Source organism: Poecilia latipinna, unplaced genomic scaffold (genome assembly GCF_001443285.1).
Source record: "Poecilia latipinna isolate Pla-1442-1.1 unplaced genomic scaffold, P_latipinna-1.0 Scaffold1564, whole genome shotgun sequence".
NCBI lineage: Eukaryota > Metazoa > Chordata > Actinopteri > Cyprinodontiformes > Poeciliidae > Poecilia > Poecilia latipinna.
The window spans coordinates 58,356-78,778 of NW_015114180.1; the positions used below are offsets into that span (position 1 = coordinate 58,356).

At 38.0% G+C, this 20,423-nt stretch overlaps 2 protein-coding genes across 3 annotated transcripts in view; both read right to left on the reverse strand.

Annotated features, from left to right (window-relative positions):
- The window catches only part of LOC106963654 (inactive phospholipase C-like protein 2), a 60,268-nt gene extending 58,301 nt beyond the window's left edge, over positions 1-1,967 (reverse strand). Inside the window, exon 1 of the mRNA XM_015058681.1 lies at positions 1,141-1,967. Coding sequence (XP_014914167.1) covers positions 1,141-1,437 — 297 coding nt within the window. The 5' untranslated portion in view covers positions 1,438-1,967. The remainder of the gene's footprint in view (positions 1-1,140) is intronic.
- A 7,120-nt stretch (positions 1,968-9,087) lies between these two features.
- LOC106963655 (signal transducer and activator of transcription 5B-like) overlaps positions 9,088-20,423 on the reverse strand; it is a 68,049-nt gene continuing 56,713 nt past the window's right edge. For both annotated transcript variants that reach the window (XM_015058682.1, XM_015058683.1), the window contains exons 10-19: positions 19,631-19,718; positions 16,848-16,970; positions 16,513-16,605; positions 15,001-15,207; positions 13,648-13,742; positions 13,258-13,400; positions 11,432-11,587; positions 11,278-11,329; positions 10,705-10,815; positions 9,088-10,612 (exon numbers count right to left, since the gene is read on the reverse strand). In XM_015058682.1, the coding sequence (XP_014914168.1) occupies positions 10,489-10,612; positions 10,705-10,815; positions 11,278-11,329; positions 11,432-11,587; positions 13,258-13,400; positions 13,648-13,742; positions 15,001-15,207; positions 16,513-16,605; positions 16,848-16,970; positions 19,631-19,718 (1,192 nt within the window). In that variant the 3' untranslated portion in view covers positions 9,088-10,488. The remainder of the gene's footprint in view (positions 10,613-10,704; positions 10,816-11,277; positions 11,330-11,431; positions 11,588-13,257; positions 13,401-13,647; positions 13,743-15,000; positions 15,208-16,512; positions 16,606-16,847; positions 16,971-19,630; positions 19,719-20,423) is intronic.

Sequence of the window (20,423 nt, forward strand, 5' to 3'; positions counted from 1 at the left end):
TTATAAGGTTAAAAATTAAAAAGACATTAAAAAAAAAAGCCCCCCCAATTTTATATTTTATCCCCCCCCCAAAAAAAAAAAAAAAAAAAAAAAAAACATTATAAGCATGTATTATTTAGCGTTCACAATAATTCACTAATCTATGTTGGTCTATCACATCAAATCCCAACAATATGTGGCTGAAACATTACATAATATGAAAATGTCCTGCACCACATTAGGTTAATCTACAGCTGGTTTAACTATTCTAGCATGAACATATAATGGTTTATAAGGAGTGCAGATCCTGATTACAGGAAAAAAAAAAAAGAAAGAAAACGTGTTCTGTCAATTGCCATGTAAACTACAGCTGATATGGCAAAGATCTGCACACAGTCAGGGCAGAGCATATAATATGAGCTTAAACTATGAAAAAAAAAAAGACAGTGTCTTGCCAGTGGTTTGCGGGAGACCAGTTAATTAACCTCTAGTAATGAAAGTACTAATTAGGGCAGGGCTGCCATTAAAAATAATATAATCATCTATTACTGACAGGGATAAAAGGAGAAAGATCATCTGCTCCAGAGCTGGGAGTCGCTGTTCTATTTAGTAAAAAGTTTGAAAAGACGTCAGATTCAGATTCTGTACATCGCAGCAGTTAAGAGTCAGGTTAAAAACTTAGACAGCCCGTAGACTAAATCACTCAACAGATTTATTCTTTATTCTAGATCATTTATAGACGAAAAAAAAAACATTAAAACTTTATTTAAACTTCCTGTTTTCGTCTTGCTTCTGGAAAAAAAAAAAAGAACAGTGACGATCTACTAAATGTACATGTTTTTGACACTATGCAGCACAATTCAAAAAATATGAAAAGAAAAGTTCAGTGGAAGTATTTACACGTAATCCGTTTGGGGCTCTGGGAATTATTCATGCATTCTCCTCTATGATAAACTTCTGGAGAAAGTTGCTGAACAGTAATTGACCCTTTTTTTTTTCTTGGTGCATCAAAACAAGCTCACCGAAACGCCGACAAACCAGGCATAGATATCTGGGAATGGTGACTGTTATGTCAGACTTGCTTTGCTGCTTTCGAACAGATTTCCTTCGTGTAACCTTGGGAATCACTGACAGTGAAGAAGATGAGCTTTTGTCACTAACCTTCATTATACCACAAGGTGTGTTTCCACCTCCCTGACTTCTCTCCGCGGAATTATCACGGCTGCCACTCCCGATCCGCGAGCCGCTGTGGTCCCTGTACCGTCCATTGGTGTACACTCCTTCGGCCCCATAGCCTTGGGCAGCGCTCGACACCTCCAAGTACGTCCGAGAAGCGGTCGGCGGCAGCGCGGCCCCGTCGCCGCCGATCCCCGCTGCGTTGGTCGCGCCCTGAGCTGGCGGTGCGCTGATGGCAGGATCAAAAAAATGTCCTGTATCTGAAGCGTGTACCCCTGACATGATCTGCCGGACTTAGAGCAGAGCCCCGTCCCCCTCAGTGTAAAAACAACCCATTTCTCTTCGAGCGCGGTCGATTAGCTGTCGTCCGGAGCAGCGCGCAGCAGCGTCTGGAGCCGGGCTGCTCAAGATCAACTGTTCTGCTGGAATAATAACAGACAGGGAGCGAGAGAGAGGGAGGGAGAGAGAGAGAGAGAAAGAAAGAAAGACCTCCTCCGCTTCTGGATCCCTGGGGGACTTGCGCTCCAGAAAGAATAAAAAACAGATCAAATCTTGACAGACTGTTTGTATGAAGATGCCGTTCTTTTGTTTGTCACCTAGCACTTTCGTCCTCCTTTCCTCAAAAACCGGTTTCCCTCACCCACGTCCTCTTGTATCGGCTCCTCTGTGTGTACAGTCTAGAGTCCTGAAACACTTTTGCAGCGCTTGCAAAAAAAAAATAGGGAGAGCTTCCCCTCTCATATGCATCCACGGGACAAATTCAACACTGTGCAAAAAGCGCAATCGCAGTAGGCGCACTGACTCGTGTCCATGCAGGCGCGTGCAAGAATGCCCACAATTAAATGCAGCAGGCGAGGCGAGGCGCGCGCAATCACAGTTTGATACCGGCGCGCGCGCGTAATCTCTTCTGTATTGGATATAAAAGGGATTGTTTCGGGGGAATCAGAACAAACAATTGTCTTTTTTTTTCTTTTTTTTTACAAACTTCAGTATTTTTATTTTTTAAAGTGACAATTTTCCCCAGTCAATAACAAAACTCAGATTTTTTGGAGTATTGCCTTTTGTCCACAAGAGGGAGTATAGCAATGCCTCATAAATGTGTCAGTTTAATGTCTTTACTTTTACTTTTTACATTTTGGTTTTATTACCCCATCATTTTTTAATGCTTTTGGAAACATTTCCCGACTTACTAGAAACAAAACGAATCTCACATTACTTCCTCACTATGTTTTGCTCTTTTGCAAAAGTCTCAGTGATTTAGAGTTCTGAAAAATATTAAATCTAATAGTTTTTTTATTGCTTAAAAATGTGGATCAAAAAGCACCTTTCAAATGATCTTTTATTAAGACAATAAAAAAAAAAGTTCAATCTATCTGGCCCCATGTGAAAAAGTAACTGCCCCCTAAACCTGACCACTAATTGTGCCACTACCCTTTGGTGGGAACAAGTGCAGTCAATAATTTTTGATGATTGGCCATTCCTTTTTTACATCACTGTGGAGGAGTTTTGAATCACTCCTCTTTGCAGAATTGCTTCAATTCAGCTACACTGGACACTTTTCAAGCAAAACCAGCCTGTTGAATTTCAAGCCACAGCCTCTCAATCAGATGTAAGTCTAGACTCTCACTAGGCCTTCCTTTTCTATACTTTTCTCTACTAAATGAAGTTACCCAAATTTAATTCAATTTTTTTTTCTGAATTCCTCTCTTTGAGAAAGTGATCCTGCAATAAACCATTTATTTTGTGGCTTTTTATGAATCATTACTAAATAGAAAAAACAGGGTTTTCCATGTACGTACAGGCAAAAACAACCTATGTAACATATCTGTTACATATGATTAAAAGTTATGTAGACATAATTGAAATATATATGACTTTCTATATAAAGTATCAACGGTTCATTTTTTTGTTCACTTAATAGACCAAGGAAACTAACATCTACTCATCTATTATTCCTCAGTCTTCATCAAAGATGCAAAGATGCTGTTCCATCTCCCCACTTCCGTTCTTCTTATGCATTGATTGCGAGGCAATTTGCAAAACCTATAGCAGAAGTAAACTTTGCCTTATCAGTCCTTTTCATTTACGTTTAGAGATTAGAAAGACCGTTTAGAGATTAGAAAGACCGCATCGTACGGCTCATTTCTGGACACATTCTCGAAGCATCTGCCTCTGTTTCTGTGGTCAGTCTAGCAAAGATCCCAACAATGGCAGGAAGGCACTTAATGTTGCATCATTAGATGTGACTTGAGCAGTAAACTGAGATAAGGAGACTCCATTTATAACCTGAGAGTGCAAATCAAATCACGATCACCATGCTTGGGCAGAGTCCAGTGCAGCATGAGCTCCATGAATGTCATTTCTCTATATGATCTACATGGATGATCTCACATGGGTGAGCTAAAGAGAGCTAGTCACAGAGGGTCATTGCTAAAGAAGCTGACTGTTCACAGAGTGCTAACCTGACCTGTTATTGGAAAGTTGAGCCAAAAACAACATCAGAATTATCCAAGCTGGACTGAGAAAAATAACAGCACTTTTCTCAGTGGTCCAAGGTCTTCTTTTTGGAGCAAAGACCCCCATGTCTTTTGGTGGCAACTCAAAATCAGCCTTACCATTTATTAGGAGATTCTTAATACTTTCATTTTCAAATAAGCTTGAAGGAGACATTGATTTCCTTTTCCAGATAAATCTGACACCTGCCCAACGTGCCACCAGTACCAATAGTTTACTGACTGTGGCGTCAGAGTGCTGATTGGACAGCAAACTCTGCACTTACACGAAAGCCAACGACATAAAACACCTTCCTTAATATCTCAACAGAGTCACATACTGACAGTCTTCGTACCACTTTCAATTAATGTAGACATTTTGGCTTTTCCTTAGCTATGAGCAATCATAGCCAAAATTAAGAGGACAAAAATATATCGAAGGATATTTTTGATTCATTTCACACCTGGTGAAATTCATTGAGATGTCTCTGTACATTCAGCCCTTGGGTAATAATATCCTAAAGACATGAGAGGACCTGTGCGGTCCAGCTCCTTTTCAAGTACAGAAAGGATAATGAGAGAGGGTTGGGGAAAGTGAACAAAATTAGAAAATGAATGTTATTGCAAAGAGTTTAAGAAGAAAAGGACTCATCAGGATGTATTACCGAGGCTTTGTTTTCATAGACGTGGAGATTGGAGCAATTTTATGCGCCTTTCTTTCCCCTCTTTTGCTCTCTGCTTGCCTCTCCTTTCCTCCGTGCTCTCCCAGGGTCATGTATTATGCATACTCAGAAATAATTTAGCAAAACTTCTGCTTTTAAAAGCCTCCTCACTCGACCCAGCTGCCTCACTTTAATGTAGAAAGACCACTGATGAAACAGGCCTCAAACTTATAGTTCACATGAGTCCATAGAGTGTGATCAGTAATCCTTTTAAAATGTGTGTTTGATTGATCCAACCACAGATACTGGATATGTTACACCAGATAATCCTTTAGTGTCAGCTGGACTGGAAAGCATGGAAGGAAGCAAACATGTTATTTTTTCGTGTGATTTTAAACAAGGTAGCAAAACAATATGCTGCATAAACAAGTCTGAAATGTTTTTTTTGTTTTTTTTTTCAAATAACACCTGCTTTTTTTCCATTGAGGTTTGCTACTGTTTCCTGTGGCAGGATGTCAAACATGGCTGCATACAGTAAGGCAACCTCCATCCCGCTGCAAATTCTGTTGAGTTCTGATCAATGGAGTCTGCAAATGTATCCGTTAGGAGGACATGTCTGAGGTCAGACATGTCTGAGGTCAGACATGTCCTTCCTCATATCTCACCAATCAAAATACGGATTTAAAGTTTGAGGAACCCTCAGCAAGTGGATGCAGAAGGATCAGAGGAAAAAAATAGATGGTCCTCAACTGCTTATGATTCAGAGCTGTATTTTTATTGCCGCTTACAAAAAGTCATGTGTTTTTCAGTTGTTCCCCAAGCACTGAATGTAGTAGGAGCTTTCGTGTTTACGTTGATACTGATTGCAGCAATAAAACCACAAGACCAAGACACATAGGCAGGCAGCTATTTTACATTTGAAAGATGATATCTGAAACGGAAGTCGCTGTTTCTCATCACTGCGGAGAACAGGGTGTGTCTTTTTAAGCTTTGTCAGCATGCTTCCTGTCCCTGTTATTCTTCAGATTAAAAGGAACTGAAACCATGACTAAAATCATTCATAACGGATATGTAAATGACTGTTTCGTATGTAAATGAAGTTGTTAGAATCAAATCTAAGGCTTTCTCCATCACCCAAATAAATTTGCACACTGAAGTGCCAGTAACAGAAGTGAGAAGATGCACCAGTGTTTTAAATTGATGACCTAAGATAATCACAGATAAATCATTACAATAAACTTTAAATGCAGTTAAAGGTCATATTACAGTGTCCCCTTGGTAGCAAAGATCTGAAACATCTGGGCCTGATCATCTCAAAAAGTTAAGTTGTATGTGTTGATATCTTGGCAATGCTTGGCTGTCCTCAAGCTGTATGTCATGAGTGGCTCATTTAAACTCACAAGAATTTACATAAAGTGTTGTTATTCACTGAGATCAGACTTTGGAGAACATGACAGCTACATGTATCTGTTTTTTCCAGAAGCCAGTGGCAGTAAACAGCAAGAATGCTTATCTAGCAACACAAGTGAGTGACAGTAAGGAAAAAACAAAAAACAAAAAAAAAAAACAGTTCATTCATAGGAATATGATCCAAGCCACCCAGATGCCATTAAATACAGAAATTGAAAAGTATTCAGTATAGACTGAGTCAAACTGAACTTTTAATGCATAGTCACAGCTTATATAATGGACTTTACTGACATCTAGTGGTTGTTAAAAGGAATTAGAAAAACAATTCAGGTTTTCTCTAAAGCCAACCAGGGTGAGCCAAACACAAAACGGGGGGAATTACAGGATTTAACATCAGATGATTATATGATGATCATCTGATAATATGAACACAAGTCAGTGATAGTTTCATCAGCAACTTAACCTTAATGCTAAATCAATTCATAAATATATTTGCTTATAAAGTATTTTGTAATTATCATGTCATTATTTATATTCTTGAGCAGTTTTAGTTTTATTTTATGTAATCTTAGGAGTATATTTAAATTTGGGGAAAATGCACACATTTTAAAAACTTTAAATACTAGAACTATTTCTTGGTTGCAGTTTGACGTTTAAACCTTGTAAGTTTTCTGCGCAAATTGGTAGATTTTATGCTGTGGCACTCTCTGCCGCAGGAAATCCTTCTATGTGCGTCAGTTTATAACACAAACAAGAAACTTCTGCTGAAACTTGTGTAGGAGCCATTTCCTCTTTCATTACTACCACTAACAAACACACGATTTCAGCCTCTGACATGGTGGGCTGTACATCCATTATAAAGTCTGAAGATAAGACTGGAATGCAATGCAATATATCCAATAGAAATAATTAGGTTTCATGGTGTTGATGCAAGCAGTGAAATCCCCGACCTTTCAAAACTGATAAAGAAAATCGTTTAATGACGAACCGGTTACATTTTATTGAATTTGATTTTAAATTAGATTCTCTTATCTTTCACAGGCATGACATGAGGAACTTAATTGGTATTTAGACTTCGGCTCAGACGCATAAAAACAAATGTAGTGCTTCTTTTTTCCCACCAGATGGCAGAAACAGCCTCTTGCTACTGTTTAACCATTGACCTCTAAGACAAACTCTAATTATTGAGTGGCATCTAGAGACATGTTTGTTTAGGATCTAAACAATCGTCGTCAAAATTTGAGCTATTTGGAGAAGAACCACATAAAAACTGTCACATAGAGGCAGAAGCGTCAAGGTATGGATGTCATGGTGTTTTTTTTTTTTTTTTTTTTTTTTTTCTGTTTATATATATATAGCGCTTATCACAGACGAGCTGAACCTCCGACAGTGTTGTCTTGCTGAAGCACTGCGGTCATAAAGGTTTTCGAGGAAAATCATAGGAAATCATGGCCTAAAGTTGTTAGTATTAGTTGTTACATTTAATCCTGGCAGCCATTACCAGAGTGTATAAAGGGTGGAAAGCAATTTCCAAAACTGAAATGGAATCTGGAGTAATGTAAGAAATTGATCAGGGCCTGCAGCCGACTTTCCATCCAATTGAATGAAACTGTGATCGACGCCAACGACCACATGCCCATCTACACGAAGGTAACTCGTAGTAAGCATCCAATTTTTTGCCATCGCACTTATTGGTAGTCAGATCAAAGATCAATAAGTGACGTATGCTTGATTTTATGTCTGTAAAATCAATGCTCTATGACAACATGAAAACATATTGTAGTAACTGCTGTATTTACATTTAAGTGCCTTTTTATGCTAAGGTTTACTTTTGAGCCTTTTGCAAAAGCTCTTAAGTTATTGCTTACCCACTTTTGCACCTGCAAAATGCTCCCGACAAAATTTTCTCATCACATCCAATGAGACTTTGTGCCCCTCGGCTGAGAAAGACTTGGGCTTTAACATTGATTTCTCCGGGTTTTTTTCTCGCAAATAACCTTACAGACCCGATCCGCGACTCGTTGGAGAATTTTTCTCCCTGTCGTCTTTGCCTCAGCGTTGGTTAAGGCAAAAAAGTTTCAGGTAAAGCATTGAGTTTCTCTACCTCTGCCATTCTAAATGCTTATTTGTTGGAGGTTTGCGCCACTTCCGCATGGGGCGGAGCGTCATATTAAGCTTGACCAATCAAAGCACAAAAGGTTAGCGTAGGTTTTAAGGCAGAGTAGAAACCTCAACCCTGAATTTATTCATGTCCATCTCATGACTCCAATTTGGTGTCCTGGTGAGTTTAAAGGAAAAAGAAGACAATTACTTTAAGGAAGGAAAAAATGTTAACATGGATTATACTCGTTAATTCATGGGTTAAAACCAACCTCCTTATTTTTATTGTGATTTATAAATCTAAATAAAAGTTGCAGTGCACAACAAACTCAAGCAGACTCAATATGTCCCTTTAAATAATTTGATTAGTTTTTAAGGACCTAGTTATACTCATGATGTTTTTCTGTCTTGCGAGTGATTTGTCAAATTACCGGTAAAAAAAAAAAAGAAAAAAAAAATCTAATTGGATTTTATAGATAACAAAGTTACATTACAGGAAGGAGTATACCTAATTGGGTATCTGGACCTTTCTGTGTGGCCTTCCACTCAGTGTATCAGTTTGGTTTTTCTTCATGCACAGCTAAATATAATAATAAAAAAATTATGAAACAATAAAAAAAAGAAAAACTGAACCATTTGTGACTCCAAACTGAGAAGCAGATTGCTGGGGTAACAAACTGTCCCAATTTTGCACCTGAGACATACCCTATTCAATTATCTATATATTTTTCTAAGAATAAAAGGGTTTTGAAAAAAAAAAATCAAAACTAATTTATTTATAAAACTTTATTTTATTCTTCTCAACTCAACAGCTGTGGCTCTTTGAACAGTCTCCAAGTGATAAACTCAAACAACAAACAAAGTACATATACATCAAACAACACACAGCGCCATCTATCTCACTGAAACATGAACGGTCTACAGTGAAACAAATCTGAAAAAGAATGAGAAGGATGGCATTGGGGTTCTGTCAAAAAGTCACCTGCGGCTTGAGATTTCTTCTTCTTCAAAAAAAGGACAAGTAAAATAAAAAAAGAAATTAAATCAGGGAAAACATTAAATATAGTGATCAAGAAGCTAATAAAAAATACATATTTATTTTTAATTGCTCTGTATTGTTTGTGAGTTACTTCTAGTTCTACGTAAATTTCCACAAACTGTCTGTGAATCTTTAGTCTGATCTAAAGTGGTTACATTCAACTGTGGAGTGCCACAGAAACAATATAATATATAAAATAAATGTATTATCTTTTGTATACAATGTTTTCTTTTTTGGCTTAAACACTGGTCCTGCAACAATTTATTCCTGAGGTTGCAACACTGTCTTAATTCCGATCTATGTGAAATGAACAGGGGGGATGCACAACAATAATTAGTCTGTTTCTGAGGACCAAAGTCAAACGTAGAAGCAAAGTGACATCCTGCAGGTTCTGAATATGGCAGCAGACCTTCAGTCTGGCAAACCTTTAAAGCCTTCTCTTTTATTTATTTATTTACTTTTTTTTTGCTTTGCAACACTTGCTGCTTGCTTGTTCAAGTTGTCACAAAGAGACATGCACATGCCACAGTGTCATGATGCAGTTACACAAAATAAATGAACGAGGACGCAGAAAACGCAGAATATTTAGGCATAACCAAACAGACGCAAGACACTTCAAGACTCCGGACACCTTCACGAGAGTGGCTTCAAGCATAAAACAGCCGGATGTTTGCCCCTTTTGCAGCGAGGGATCTTCTTCACAAACGTCAAAGGAAACTACTAGAACACAAAATTCACTGACTGTACCTACTGGAGACAGGCTGTGCAGAAACAGTGAAGGAACCAATACGAACAACTGTCAGGAGACCAATGCGAGGTAGCATCGATGAGGGGAGCAGTGGGACCTGAGAGGACAAGCTTGCAGCGCTAGGTAAATGCTTAGATTTGCATTTCTGTGTATAAAGAGAAGACATATAGCCCTGTGAGAGCAAGGGAGGTGCGTGAGCTCCTTTCCTTTGCAGCTGGTGAACAAATCGGACACAAATAAATCTTAAGCTTGCGTGCGAGTACCGTGTTCTGATGTGTGTGCAGTCTGGGGCAGAGCGCAGAGAGAGAGAGAGAGCAACTCTGCCATACATTAGTGTATAGACATCTGAATAACTGACAAGCAATGAATCATTTTTCCAGGAGCGAAGGTAAAACTCCTCTTTAAAGTTTTTCTTTTGTCAAAGGGCAAGATCAGTGTCACTAGCAGAACAATAACAATTTTACAAAGCAGATAATATAAAACAAAACAAAAAAAAACAAAAAACATTCAACTTCTGAAATAACATCATACAGTAGCATATTTTTCAAAATGGATTTTAAGATCAATTGAAAATACATGCACAATTTCCATGGACAATATTTCTTCCTTTGTTTTTCACAACACTGTAACATTGTAGGTTGGTTTAATCTAGTCTGTTTTACAAACACGTATGAGACACAAATAAACTATAGGAAATCACTGACATGCATGTTCTTACACTGAAAGGAAAAGGAAAAAGACAGCCATTATTAACAATTTTACATTTTAGCGGTATTGGAAAAAAAAAAGAGAGATGAATGGAATTAAACCATGTTAACAACAGGTGGGGCAGGAGTTAGGGCAGGGCTTGCTTGGTTGCATTGCATGTCACGAGGTCAGGGGTCAGGACTGCTGGCCACCCCACTGACTCTCCACAGGCCTTCGAAGAAGCTCCTCCACATGCCTCGCCACGTCCATGGTGTCATCGAGGTCAAAGTCGCCGTCTCCGTCCAACACGGGGTCAGCCCTGTCAAGGGAAGCAGAGACCGTTCACGCCTGGACAAGGCAACAGAAATCCACACAGAGGAGATTATATTTTTGAGGGTCTTGTCAACTTACATAGGAGGGTACATCGCATAAGTGTGAGAGTGATTAGGAGGTGCTGGAGAGGCACCCTGATCCATATATGATGGATTTACACTGGCTGGGTCTGGATTAGCTGTAGCAAAGCTGCAAAAGAAACCCCCGCCACCCAATAAAAAAAAAGAAAAGAAAACAAAATTAAACTGTAAATCTGGAACAAAAGATTGATGAGAATTGATTCGGCGGTTTCCTAAGCAACAATTCTCAGCGTGCTTCCTGTGCTTTTTTATATCTTTGGGTCCATTTTCTGAAGCGCTGCGAAACCTACCATGGAGATAGGCAGGCAGTGCAGCTTCATAACTAACAAGCCTAACTCATATGATGAGTGGAAGACAAGCTCATGCAGGAACCCCCGCCATCTTTAATTAGCCTCCTCCAACTGTAACAGCTAACTAATGGCTAACCTGAATTCAAGGTCCGGCCCTGGGTGATTAACTCTAAATGCTGCTTCAGAATAATAACAGGCAAGTGGATGGCAGAGAAGGAAGAGTAGGGAGGCAAAACAGAAATGGAGGAATAAGAGGAAAAGCACGGGCAGGAAATACTTACTCAGGCACTACTTGTCTGATTTGTGGTTTCACGTAACCATCCACCGCTTTAGCTATAAAGAAATTTGGGGAAATTGTAAAACCAAATTCAGTTTTGAGCAAAATCTTCTTCTTGCTTCAGTAATTTTGGAGCTTGTTTGAACAGAGTTTCTTACAGAGGGGTGGCGTGTAATATTTGGCAAACACCTCATCCTTGGGTCTGTCAGGATAGAGGAACAGGAGGTGATTGAGATCGCTAATCCGGTCGGCCAGAGAGCGAATGGAGAAGTCTTTAGTTGTGTAGGGCATCAGATTCCAAACCATCCGCTCACCTAAACACACAGAGTCAACTATCAATAACAGCAATCACACTCTCCCATTTCTTTCAAGGGGAAAATTTCAGATGATGAGGAGTTATAGGAACAGAAACTAAATGTTATCACTGGGTAAAGTAGCAGGTGTTTATTTACAGACACATCATTAAGCACATGTTATTATAGGAAGCTAACCTAAGAATACAAGAATAAAAAAGCAAACTATCAAGATAAAAAGAAACAAACAACAACAACAAAAAAAAAAACAATCCCAACCAACTGCATCCTATATGATGCTGTTGTTAAATTGTGAGAGAACATTTTTTTTTTTTTTGGCTTAACTTCACCAGTCACATCCAGGTCTGATTACTGATTGACTTCTTTGTAAATGTGCTCTACCCAGAATTCCTCTAGTGACATAGTTTTTGCTTCACCTGGTTCAAATTCTGTTACTGCATTTTAGGTAAAATATGTGACAGTACCTGTATAGATCTAAACACAGTGAAGTCAGGAAGCTCCATCACCATGAAACCATCTGTGGCGCAACAATCTATCAGACCAATTAGGACTTTGCCAACTGGGACCAGTTTGTAGGTAATCAGAAACAGATTACCTACTGTAATCTGTTTCAGTAGATTACAGTAGGTAGTACTGTAATCTGCTGAACCAATAAATGAATTTATTGGTTCATTTAATTTGACCAATAAATGAATAATGCTTTCAGACAAAACCACAAGGGAAGCCAGTAAACCTTTGGGTCCTTCCTGGAAAGTTACTAACATTTAATTTAAGGTTTGGGGGTGAGGGGATATCAAAAGACTTCACCTTCATCTTAAGGTCACAAGTCTTTTTGAAGGGTGGTGCTCATTTCTTCAAACAGCCCCTGAACTTTATAATTGATATTGACTATTCTGGAAAGCCGGGGCCTCAGAGATGTCTTTGCTGCTGCAGCCAAACCCACGATTTGGCCACAGTCCTGGACCAGACACCAGATGTCTAGATTTTTAGAAAGTGGGGTCAGTCAAGACACAAATCCCCCACACAGCTGGATTAAAGGCACTTTTTTCCCCCCCAAATGAAGAAGCCATTTCCTGAATGGCAAGATCACATCTCTATTTCATTTTTAGAACCAGAGTTGCTTATTTGCAAATTATTCAGTCTTGCAGGAGGATTGCTTTAGAGAGCTTTAAAACTATTAGATGACCCTCTTGGATCCGGGGTGACATTACAGAGCTGTGATTGCTCTGACACAATTCAGAGCTGTGAACACACACAGCATGCCGAGCAGTGAAAGACACTGACTGAACATAAATGCTCCAGACATTCCACCTAAAATAAAATAAACTGTAAAACAAAAGAGCATCTCTTAAATAAGAAATTAAGTTTAACAGGAATAAAGCAATGTGGCTCCAAAGGGTCCTGTAGAAATGATTCAAAGAAAACCAAAATAAACAACACCAAAGTTATGAGAAATGACAAATGTTACGCAAGTAACTCTTACTGAAGAGGTCAGTACAAATAACTTGAGATACCAAGTTGTTTTCCTGTTTTTTCTTGCGGTTGACACTTCACTAGCTTCAAAGCTGTGCAAAGAATAACATTTCTGAAAGAGATGCACACAGTGTTCGACTCATTTGCATCTTCTAAAGCCAAAGACAATTTCAAATGTGACATCCAGCACATCCTACCTGCTTTGTTGGGATTTTCTGCCACCCACGCAATTGTTATACCTCCGATCTCAGAGTCACTGAAGCGCAGAAGAAAGGTACCATTGGGTTTTGACATCAGCATATCTTGAGCCTGCTGCTTATTCACAAAGCCCAGAATAGCTCTACAAAGAGAATGTTGTACATACACTTGTAAATACAAAGAAATTATTTCTGACTTAGGTCATTTTTGTTTTGCTAGTTGCCATGTGAAACATAAAATGAGAATGTACGAAAACATTTAGCGCCTTAGAAAGTGAAATCAAACAAGTCAAAATGAAATGAATGAAGTTCATGTGGTGTTTTACTTCATGTGTCTGATCAGCCACGATTTACAGCAAAACACTAAAACTGAATCTGGAGCTTCCTTACCCGTCATTCCAGTGAGGCTTGAGATGCTTCTTTGTAAGCTCCATCACACCATCGAACCACTGCCAAAATGTGAAGTTCCTTCCTGGAAGGCTTTCCTGTGGACAGAAAATATATTGGGGGAAAATCTCTTAAAAACCATGCAGGATTTAGTTTGACTGATTTATTTATTATTTTTCACATTTCTCTAAATCAGCTTGGTTCACTTATAGGAAAATTATATAGAGACAGGACTTTAACAAGTACTTTATGATAAATATATATATATTACATATATTTTAAAGCATTAAAAATGTTAACACGATTATTATTTATTTTTGTTGTTGTTGTTGTTGAAAATGGCTCCAGCCAGAATCTTTGTATTTGCATGTTTCTGGTACACCCATTAATCTGACGCACAAGGCACATCCGCAAACAGCAGCAATGGACAACAAACTTGCATCTGTTGGCTCATGGGGGCTTCATAAACCAATCTTATGGGACCCTGGAAAAAACTGCAGTTGCATGCGTATTGTGGAAAAAGGAGTTTGCCCACCGTTCACATTTCTAAAAAATATTTTTTTCAAAGAAGTTCCTCAAATACTTGAAAGCTGAATGGGCACAACAGCACTTTGCACCAATTTTATGGTTGAACTATGTAAATAACTGTTCAAAAACAAAAAACAAAAAAATATGCTGTTGAGCTCACCTTCCTATTCATTCAATGATTTAGCAGCTAAATGTGTTTTTAAATTGAAAATGTTGCTTTTTGTAGATATATAGTTTTCAATTAAAATATTAACTGTAATTAATTAACTTGAGTTAAAATTTTAATCGAGTCCCACCACTGATACATAATTTCCACTGTGTATGTTCATTGCATGAATGGACATAGCCACGTGTTTGTGTATGACCTTCATGCACTTTTTTTTCTAAAGGGCTGACGCATAATGGTTTGATCAGCCAAAGAGAAAGAGTGTATGGTGAATGGAGATGCATTTTCTGCCCATAATGGCTGTTTTAAGCCAGTAAATAGAGCCTCCGGCATTATTCTACGTGGACAAACAGGACAATTAAGATGAAGACTTGACTGCCGATGAAGAATTTTCACTCAAGCTGACCACAGAGAAGAGCAGCGAGGATGCCACAAATGAAACAGGAAATATTTCAGTGTATGAATCTCTTACTGACAACGAAAGCTGTCAAAAGAGCAAAGCTTGGGGTTGAAACACATCATGTACTATGAGTTCAAGGATTTAAAAAAAGCCCCATCTAAATAAAGTGCTAAAACTCTGACGATAACAGATAAACTGAACACTATTTTTGAAAGCTGCATGTTTGCTCAGAGCATCACGAGGTAAGCAGACTGGTGCTAACCCTGTTAAACTGTGACCAGGTCATCGTCATGCTCCGGTAGTCATCAGGATTGTTGCTGGAGCTGCTGAAAGCTTTCTGAGCCAGGAAGACCAGGTTCTCCTCAGATAGCCCTTTGTTGCTCTGCACCTCTGCCTTGTACTTCATGTTGATGGCTTCACACAGCTGAGGCCAAAGCACCTTATCTGGCACCAGAAAAGGCACTCGACCCTGATGGGAACAAAATGTAAAAAAAACTTTCAGTGACATCACTCACATAAATGAACATGCATTCTTATAAGCAGCTTTTCGCTTACGACATCATGAATTGCGCATTAATCAATGACTTTGTTCCAGTGACGACTACACATACTATGCATTCGGGTTCCAGGTCCAAATGTTTGCATAATGGATGCTTATTATATTGTAGATATAGACGTAATCAGCACAAATGGTGACAAAAAATGCTCAAGTACATTGAAGTTTTCTTAAACAGCAACAACTGTAAAAAAAAACTTAATGAGGAAAATTTCAAGAAAACCAAGAATAAACTAAGCATAAAACAGTTAAGGTCAAGAACTAGTTTATATCTAAAGCCAAAACAGAGATTTTGAAAAGAAGTCAAACCCAAAAGTAACCTCACCATATTTCAGATGTGGAAACAAAGTCAAATTCCTTGAATTTGTGCACAAACTTAGCAAATAAGCTAAATCTGAAATTGAAAGGAATTGCTAAATGCTGTTATGATATACAAGCTAACTACCAGTAGCAATGCAAGCAAATGAGACTAAAGCTGGATGTTTATTAACAGGATGTGTACACAACTATATGTGCGAAAGTTTTTCTGACCGAAAGGAAAGAAAGGAATTCTTACCCGACTTTTACTGCCTTTATTAAAAAGTTAAACACCAAGCTCTGTTACATTAATGTGCTACTTTATAACCTTAGTATTTACTTAGGTGGTAAATGTTTAAAAAGAAAAACTGCTTTTACAACTTACTTTCTATTAAAGTGTAAAGAAATGTACATGTGCCTCGTAAACAGAAAAAATGAATTCTTACATTTGTATATCTCCACAAAATATTCTTGAAAACAAGCTTTCACATTGATTATCCCAGGCTTGACCAACATAAATTTCTCTATAATTGCTGACTACATGTATGTTTAAACTCTACTGGTCCTAAATACAAAAAAGATGCCTCAACCTTTTATTTTAAGACTTAACTATTTAGTGTTTAAAAAATGTATTACTACCACATTCAGATCTGTGAGATTTGTCTCCAGTTTATATTTTATTTAATAGATTTAATTATTCATTTGGGTGTTTATTTTATAACTTTGAACTATTGTTTCCTTCAAGGAGAAAAGATTGTAACAAGACACAAATGAAAGCTAAAAAAAAAAGTTTAGTCCTCTTTTTATCTATAGACGTTTTGGAAGAGTTAAAAATGCACAAGAATTTCGAAAATGCGACCACATCTACAGAAACTTTGGAAAGCAGACACACAATCAATCCCACACAAGCATTTTACTTACTGCCTCTGCAAACGCATTGTCCCACAATACAGTTGCTGTGGCATTATTGTCTTGACTGCCATGAACTATCACCACAACAGGAAGTGATAATGTCTGTTCAGAGAAAAAAAAAAACAACAACATTTAGTCGGCACAACCAAAATTGTGCACGTACAGCAACAATACATAGAAACGTACGCAAACCGCACGGCACGTTTTATCAGAAGCTTAGATTTTGTTGAGGATAAACAGATTTCCCCAATTAAAAAAAAAAAAAAAAAAACAACTGATTCCAGTCTTTTCCTGTAAATGTTAATGTAACTCTATTGTTGACTTTTGTCTATGTATAGCCTTACCTTAACTTGAAAGACAAGCTCATTGCTTCCAACACTAAACTGAGACTCAAACAGGATGGTGAACTTCTCTTCTGTGACTGACTCTGCTCCACGTCTGTCCGATCGCTTGATCCTTTTCAAAGACTACAAAAAAGATGAGATTTTAAATATGTTAATGCACACTATACACAGTAGGGACATGCTAAATTACCAAGATCTTCAAGAAGCATTCGTTGCAGCCTATCAATCTGGGAACATTTTGTTTTTCCCCCACCAGGCAGGAGGCTGCAGCCCATTTGGACCAGAACTTCCCCTCATGAGATCAGTTTCTTTCCCTCAGCCATTAGACTGATGAACAAGGCTCTGGCATAACACAACCACACCATCCACCTGCTACTTTGCACCTGTTTATATATTGCATATTTTTCATATTCATATTCTTATTTTATTTTTTTTCACCATCATATCAAATCAATTTCCCAGCCTGTGAGCTTGTCTACTGGCAATCACAATAAAGTGATTCTGATTTGTACTTTTTTAGCAGCAGAATAAATAAATAAATACCAATTACAAAACAGTGCTAGTCTGAATAAATTAGGTACCCTACATATGGAAAAGTATATCATAATCATATATAATAAAAAAAAAAAAATCCAACTGTATTGAAAGAAAATCGTTTTGACAAAGCAAATCTAGGAAGATTTTCTCAAGGATGAAAATTAAAATGTCCACCATCATTATCCACTTTCTTCTGCGCTTAATAATATTTCCTCTTTTATTCGCAAACATGAGTTGTACCATTCCGAATAGTGTTATTCTTTCAAGGGGAACGTATGTTAAGATCCGCTTTATCCACAGATTCACAATTCGTCCATGAATCTGAGGAGGTCCACGAATTCTCATGATAATGTACTCTTCGGTACACAGAAAAGGTTGAGGATTCAATGTAATATGTTTTTACTTTCCATGTAAAGGAAAGTAAAGGAACACTTCACTTTTCATGCAAAAGTCCAGTGTGATATTGTTGTAGCATCTATGAAGTTCTGCATGTTTAACAAGCACGCATTGACGTTTACATATTGTATTACATTCGGTGTGTTCTTTTATTGATTTGTTGTTGCATTGTGGCAGAAGCTTTTTCCCAGAGTTTGTCAGAAATTTCAGTTTGAAGGTTTTCTTTTCCAGGCATTCGGCCTCTTCTGTGAATTTTCCAGACGATTGTGCTAATAGAAAACTGGAACACTTTCGGATAATACCCTTTGTGTGATCATTCTTATTTATCAGAATTTTTCCAAAGGTGAAGAGCGAGGTTGGATGAGAACATTATTCTAATTTAATCCAGCAAAGTTTTGAGGCCGAGTGTACAATATTTCTGACCAAGTTCAAATTCGGCTTCCAGCTCATCAAATGACATCCTAGTATTTGAATAGCATGAAAGCAAGCCCTTTATTCTTTGAAATCTCTTCGGATTCCATATTTTCAGAGCTATTTCTCCCCAACACAAACACAGACTGCTTCCTTGAACTTTCCAGCCCTTTTTGGAAGCAACTTCACTTAAAAAAAAAGAAAAAAAAAAACACAGAGTCTCGTCCCGCTGTCCACACTAGAGTCCCACCTTCCTCAGCTTATTCAGTCTCAAGCGGTTCTCCGTTTGGGTGTTTATTTTATAACTTCTAACTTGAGTTTTGCATTTAATTCCAGTGCTTCCAGTTTCATCCCCTGCACATGAATAGTCCCTATCGCCGTTATAATTACATAGTATTCAAATGAGAACTCCTTTATCATTGAAGTTTTCTACGCCCTGCCTTTTCATAGCTCCTGGAATGCGAGTTGCTTAGATCGTTTTTCCTCTTGATCCACTTCACTTTTTGAACAATACCATGTCAAATTTGAGAATTTGGAACGGGATTTTGTTGACTGAGGGTGTTTTTAGTCAAATTTAAAGTTACACCTGTAGAGCAGCGTGAGACGCGTGGACAGTCCCATAATTGGACATTTAAGACATTTTGAAATCAATCATCCAAGAGCTAAAAAGTTGCTCACAAGTGGAAAACATTTAAGACGTCTTTCAACCTTACATACTGATAACATCATATGGAAAATGACTACTCCAAATTCTAGCTACTAAATATGGTTGAGTTTTTTTATTTAAGGTAAATTTAAAAAAAAATGTAAACACAAGATTATTTTTAGCATGTCTTAATATAGACCGAACTACCTAGTATTTTGTACATCCACCTGGTTCCACAAAAACTGTTTTCACTTGTTAGGGCACGGCACCGTAGGGTGTGTGGGTTAAGGGCGGGGCAGCTGTGTGTCCTGACACCGACCTGAGAAGGTTACGAGCTGTGTATGTAAGTGGATCTGTTTTGCATGCCTTTCATCAATATATTAGTTTCTCTACTTTAATTCTATGATTCAACATATCTAAAAGAAATAACCTTCATTTTTAGAATTTGATTGCAGGGTAGAATTGAACTCTTTGAGATGCATAACTGGAATAACATATTTTCACTTTCTGGTGACCTTCAAAGCAGCACAAACCCAGATTTGTGGCTCAAGACAATCCGATCTCAGAGGTCTCCAAACGACTCCTTCGACCTCGTGCTTTGTGTTTGCGCTCTGACAGCTGTGGGACTTTATACAGACAGGTGTGTGTTTCTCCAAATCAAATCCAATCAACAGAATTTATCACAAGTAGTAAGCTGTGGTAACAACAAATGATTTGTGGTAACAACCACAGCGTTGTGACGGCTACCCGGATGCACTGTAGGCAGCAAAGACCCCCCCGCCCCCAAACTCACCATGTTTCTGAAGTGAGCGCTCAGGGTGCCTGTAGTCTGGTGGTACTCCATCACACAGTTATTGTTAAGAATTTCTCCACTGCTCTCACTGGAACAAAAAGACAATTAAGGAGTGAGTAAATTGACTCTTCTGGCTAATGTAATGGACTCGTGTGCTAAGAATTGCAGTGCTTCTAATCTCCCACCCCTCTGGCTTCCTAGAATGGTGTTTTTCCTGTATAATTGGAATATGTAGCTATCACCAAGACCATCGTATCTACTTTGGACCAGTGAACAAACGTCTTTTGAGCATATTGTTTACAGCAGATGATACAGACCAGATGATGATTCAACTGTTTAATTGATTCCTCATTTTGGCCACTAGCTGCCAAGCTGACCGGGAGACGTGGAGGATTTCTTTAAGTTATAGGATGAATGTGGAGTGAGACTGTGAAAGAGGCTAAAAATGGATTCTGTATCTACACCACAGATTCCTCTGAGCGACTGTTCAGGTTCCAGGCATGTCTCAGTGCTAAGCTGTGGAAAGAGGCTTCAACAGAAATATCATTCTCAACAAGCTCTCGTTTATTGACCTCTGTGGGAAGCGCCTTGCGTAGCCTCGAGAAACCCCACATGTGATCTGTGTTATCTCTGATTTATAATTACCAAATAACACACAGCAATGTTTTTTTTTTTTTTTTTTTTTTTTTTTTTTTAAATTTTTTTAAATTTTCTTTAAAAGAAAAAGGGGGCTTTTTAAATTTTTTTTTTTTTTTTTTTTTTTTTTTTTTTTTAAATTTTTTTAAATTTTCTT